We start from the raw sequence: 5,685 nt of genomic DNA on the forward strand, positions 1-5,685 counted from the left end.
ATTTCCTGGTTTGAGCCATATGACTGGCAGGGTGTCGTAAAGGATTTTGGGTAGAGACTCTGCAAGAAGTCCTTTTTGTCGGTCCCAACGTGCGCCCTCAAGGAACAGGCCCCTCACGTAGACTCCATCAGTCTGACGAAAATAAAAATGGCTTTTTCAATTTACATTCAGCACTAGTTTATACTTTAATACATGTAACTGTATCAACTCATCCTAATTATAACAGATGGGTCTTACTATTAGATTGATTATCTTCATACTGATAATTTCTTAGGATACATTATTTTGGAATGGTCTTAGATGAAGCAAACACTTCTATTTATCAATATGAACAGTGTCACAGTTCAATCCTTCCAATGACGTTCGCAAAACTTTGACTTTTTGGGGTTGGGTGGGTGATTTTGAAACTTTACATCAAGGGAAAATGATGATATTGCTTAATAAGTGTGGATCTTACCGGTTTGCCTGGCATCTTCTTCTCCTCCTTCTGAACAAAGAACTCAAAGGCCAGGTGGTCAATGGGGATCTTGTACTTCCTGGCATAGTTCTGGATGGCCCCAGTCATGAAGGAGTGGGTGAAGTAGAACCCTGATAACCAGAACACATGGGGAGGACCGCCATCTATCCACACCTGGAAGAACTGCAGCCTGGCTATCAGGTCAGCAATGTAGCTGCCGAGTGGCTTGAGAGATGGGTAGGACTTGGCAGCCCACATGGCTGGGATCTAAAATAAAGAGTGAAGAAACGTTAAAAATACTGAGGGAATCACCAAATGTTTTAAAGTCGCATCTTCATGTTTGAGGGAGGATTGCAGCACCTGTCATGAGATTATCCTCTTTAAAACATGTACAACCATTCTTGGAATATCCACACTCCTGAAGCTGCATTAGAATGACACTGAAAGGTGTGTTTTACCTTTCCCACCATCATGCTGTCAAACACATCCTCCAGTTCTGACGACATGACCACCAGCCCGTTCGTGGCCTTGCGGATGTCCTGCAGACTGGTGCGGATGACCGTGATGAGGCGGTTGAACCGGATCAGCTCCTGAACCAGGACGGTGTTCATGGACTCCTCATAACGGACTGGGTACTTAGTCTGAAATTAAAATCATAAGCATGGCACTTTAGGTAATATATAAAAGGAGTAAAAGGATTTTTGTAACAGAAAATGTTTAAAGTTAGAATTTTAAATTCACTGTTGCTTACTATAGATGCCCTATTGCCAGGTTCAAGCAGTGTTTGTAAGTTATCTCAAGCCATAAATTACCTGCACTTGCTCCAAGTTGAAGTTAGGAGGGATCTTGGAGAGGATATCCGAGGCCAGTTCCAGGATGAGGTCCTCTGCAGACTTGCCTCCCCCTGCTGCCTGTCGAGGCTGGGTCAGCAGGATCCCGTCCAGCAGCTGCTGCGTCTCCTGCTGCTCCTTGGAGATGTCTGCGTTCTCGTGGAGACCAAACACCTCAGGGTGTGGTGTCCATGGCAACGCTCGCACATACTCCACAAAGGAGTCGTAGCTACCTTGCTGAGGTGCGTAGTACAGGCCACTGGGGGATAACTTGTACTCATCATCCTGGGTGATTTGTGGGCAGTAGAAGATGGCCAGTATGCTGGTGAGCAGGCGACGGTCACGCTCGTCAGTCACCCGACCCCCATAGTTGCATTCTCCGGTCAGATACGTCAGGGCATCTAGTGGAACCTTGTCGTAGTCGTTGAGGAACATTTGGAGTTGCTTGACGCTGATCCTGAGGTCAGACTCGTTGAACTCGTATGGAATGTTCCATCCCAGGGGACCAAAGTTACGCCGCTCCTGGACTAGTGCATGGAAGAAGCACAGACCAAACAGCAGCTTCTGCCAATGCTGCAATAAATGCATACAATATAAGTAAGCTAGACATATGTGCAACAAAATAAACTTCCCTCTATATCACCCTTTTTCTTTTTACAAGCTGTTGTGTGGCAGATCTGCCTGTATTGTAAATATTTCTACAGGAATACTGCAAAGTTTTGAACTGTCCTACTGAAGTAAAACCACATCTATGTACCTTAGGTTTATTGCATCCATTGAAGAAGTCTGGGTCACTGATAGGATCATTCAGGTAGGACCTGAGCAGGTTTGCCTTCAGACCCTTGGGTGGCTCATTGGTCATCTTCACGCCATTCTGCAGAGCTGAGACAGGGAAGGCTGGGGAGGGGTAGGACGTCAGCCATAGCCGGAACTCTGGCTTTGTCTTCTCAGGATCTGTGATCACCTACAAGAAAAAAAGAAAGATATCTTTACATACTTGATACATCCATAGAGACAGAGCCTAAAATTAAACTTTTTTCATGATTTGATATAATGTGAAGTTTACTACATGTCATTTGACCAGAACTTTGATGATATAAAATGAAGTTTGATGATGCTGTATCAACTCAGTTGCTATGTGTGGATGCAATTCTGTTGATCCACGTAAGGCAACAACACTTACTTCCTCACAGATTCTCTCCAGCTCTGGTAGCCAGCTTACTGCAAGGTGACAGTTCTGAAGGACGACCCAGGTCCCCTCAGCAACAGCCTTCTCTATCATCTTCTCTGCGATTGGTCCTTGCCCCTGGCCGAGGGAGATGGTCTGCAGACTGGAACCTCCCATTCCTAGTGAAGGGAGGACTCATGATTTAGTTAAAACAGCTACTATCATAAACAATATACAATACCAGACCATTTAGACTATGTTCTATCATTAAGCCCATACTACACAATGATACACTGTTATGCCATGCAGTACCAACAACACATGAAAGTTTGAAAAATATGAACAATCGAAAATGAGATTTGTCAGAGACATTTTATGGCAAAGGCCTTTTCTTCATCTGCTTTGTCTGTGAGTATTATTTACCTTTCTCCTCAGCAAACTTGACGAGTCCTGCCATTGGGTCTGCACCAGGAGACAGCACAAATATCAGAGGAGAGAAGTGGCTGGAGTCGGCATAGCTCAGGGACAGGTCAAAGGTTGGGGGCTCAACATAGGCCTGGCCCATCCTGGTCACGATGAACTTCTGAACAACTGGGACAACCTGGGGAATGGAAATAAAAGAAAAAACTTCAATTTTGCAATATCATGACCTATTTTGAATGCCCCTTAGTAGAAAAACTTAAAACACTAAATCTAAAACTGTATGATAAAGATATGGTTTGAAAGCATAGGTAGGACCCATTCAGTATGGTTGCACAATTGTCCCACAGGAGGACAGAAGAAAACTGCAATGAGAAAGGAAGAGAGTTTCACCTTGTCTGGCCGGATGCACCGTAACACAATAGCCTTCTCCAGAAAGCTGAGTTTACTGTTCCAGGGTTCAGGCAGCTCTTCCTCATGGGGACAGTTGGAGTCATAGATGCTCTTCCAGGATCCCAACTGGGAAAATAGCATGGACACATTAATCTTACTACCATCACTGGCAACACCTCAGAATTAGAGCTTTTGAAAAATCATAAGATATACTCCTACATCAAAACTTTCTAATTAGATACAATTCTACAAGATAATAGTAGAAGAGAACAATAGAAACTTACGTTGGATTTGAAATGCTGCATAAAACCTTGGAAGGCTGTCAGATCAGAACACCTCACAATCTCATTCCAGGACTTGTCTTTCAACCAATCAGGAGCAGGGTTGGGGTAAGGGTTGTCAAGGGCAACGCCTCCAGTCAGGAGGAACCTCCACTCATCTTCATCTACTGCACCCCTGTAAGAAATACATTCAATTCAGTTTAGTTTAACAGGGAGGTGGCATTTAACTAATTCTACTGCAAATGTCCCACTAAATCTCTGCATGGCATATCATATCCTTCTACAGAGAGTTATCTAGCTTACCATATATACATTAATCTGGTTAACCCCTTCACTTCAAAGGATTCCATCCCCCCCAAAAAAAGAAGAAAAAAAATGTAACTTACTCGACCATCCTGGCCAGCCCAATGGACAGCAGGAAGGAGAACAGAAGCTTGTCTTTCTCAAACAGGGACCTGCACACGTTCTGGTAGATGCTGTGGTTTAAAAAAAGAACAATGTTAATACAAATGTTAGAGTAGAATAAGATGAGACGTTCACTCTGTGGTTGCCTGGTCAGAACTGATTGTGGACAGACTGTGGTCTGTCCCTTTATTGAACTCTTATCAGAACCATATGTGGGCTGGCCCTGTCCTAGCTAGGACCACCTATGGCCAGTATAATATATCTTCCTGTTATCTAACATTGCGCCATCCATATGTGGTTCTAAGACAAATAATAGCAAGTAACTTTACTATAAAGCAACAATGTCAGGTTAAACGATTCTGCTATCAAAGGCAGAAGTTATGAGTACAATAACAAGCTCTAACCTGTATGTGAAGTGGTTGTTGAGGTTGGTGATTCTATCCTCCAGTACAGGAGATGGGTCACTGTTTATGATGGACTGTGGGAGAGGAAAATGATGATTTAGCATTGTGTACAACACACAAAATTTCATGTATCTGGTGTGTCATACATGCTGGAAATTCATTTCTCTGATCCTTGATTTAAGAGAGATACATGTATCATAAGTACTGGTGATTGTTACCTGTAGATACAGGTTGATGAACCAGGTGAGGCTGTACTGGTACATGGGCTCAATGTTGGCCAGGTCCGAGATGGCAAAGAACAGGACAGAGGAGTGCTTGGCAACCTAAAAGAAGAAAAAATCAGATTATGTCATCATCTTCAAGTGTTATGATAGAAAAAAATGTAAGTAAATGAATCAAACATTACCTTTTGTCAAATATTCCATACACTATAGATTGTGTCAAAAGGCTCTTGAGATCTTTACAAAGCATCTTGAGATCATGTAATCAAAATTCAACTTTGTACATCTATACAAATTTTGCACTTTATAGCCTTATTAAGCTTGTGGTCAAGGACTTACAGGTTTGTAGCCGTTCCTGGTGTCGTCGATCTCCCGTTCTGTCCGTGAGGCCACCTCCTGTTTCTCACTGATCTCCTGACTCAGGGTCTTGCTGGAGGACAGGATCTCTATGGCAGTCTCATCCTCCAGGATGTTGCCTGAACATGGGATAATACCAAAACAGTCAATATTAGATAGATGGGAGTAGGAGGACTAACTATGTAGTTAACTTAAGATATGGCAGTGCAAGGCTCTTTCAACCTCCTTGGGCAATGGAAGATGAATAACCCTACAAGCAATGTTATGATATTATCATAAAGAAATTCAGCAAAATTCTCTAGTGTTAGCTCTTTTCCCTAGTGACCAAATGACTGACTGAATTACCCTGACTCAAAAAGGGGAAAATTCAAGTGCAACAATGTCAATGAGTTCCTACCTTGAGATGTTGCCAAGACTTCTAGGATCTTGTCCTCTATCTCCTTGAGGAGTTTCTTGTTGCGAGCCCCCTCCAGGATGAGCTCGCTCTTCTCCTCCTCCAGCTTGGGTTTCTCCTTGGCAGCCACGATCCCCAGCAGCTGGTCCTCCAGGCCATTAGGGGTGATCATGAAGTTCAGCAACGTCACCTGAAAGTCATAAATTTTCATCAAAAACACAACAAGGGTGAAGTTTGTTGCAATGATCATTCTCTATTAGGCATGCCAGAAAGCAAGATTATCACTGATGTTGCAGTAGTAAAGTACAGGCCCTGGTTGCTTTGGTGATATTATGTATAATCTGAAATTTCAATG

General features: G+C 43.1%; 1 protein-coding gene across 1 annotated transcript; it reads right to left on the reverse strand.

Annotated features, from left to right (window-relative positions):
* Position 1: 1 nt before the first annotated feature.
* Positions 2-5,487, reverse strand: LOC118406583 (dynein heavy chain 3, axonemal-like; the record flags this gene model as incomplete). The annotated part of the gene is given in 14 exon segments (XM_035806705.1): positions 2-132; positions 458-724; positions 916-1,098; positions 1,270-1,860; positions 2,045-2,251; positions 2,471-2,634; positions 2,879-3,056; positions 3,269-3,394; positions 3,553-3,724; positions 3,936-4,025; positions 4,359-4,432; positions 4,577-4,681; positions 4,919-5,055; positions 5,334-5,487. Coding segments are annotated over 14 exon segments (2,579 nt in total), but the record flags the coding sequence as incomplete, so codon positions are not given.
* Between the last annotated feature and the right edge of the window lie 198 nt (positions 5,488-5,685).

Source organism: Branchiostoma floridae, chromosome 19, assembly GCF_000003815.2.
Source record: "Branchiostoma floridae strain S238N-H82 chromosome 19, Bfl_VNyyK, whole genome shotgun sequence".
Classification (NCBI taxonomy): Eukaryota; Metazoa; Chordata; class Leptocardii; order Amphioxiformes; family Branchiostomatidae; genus Branchiostoma; species Branchiostoma floridae.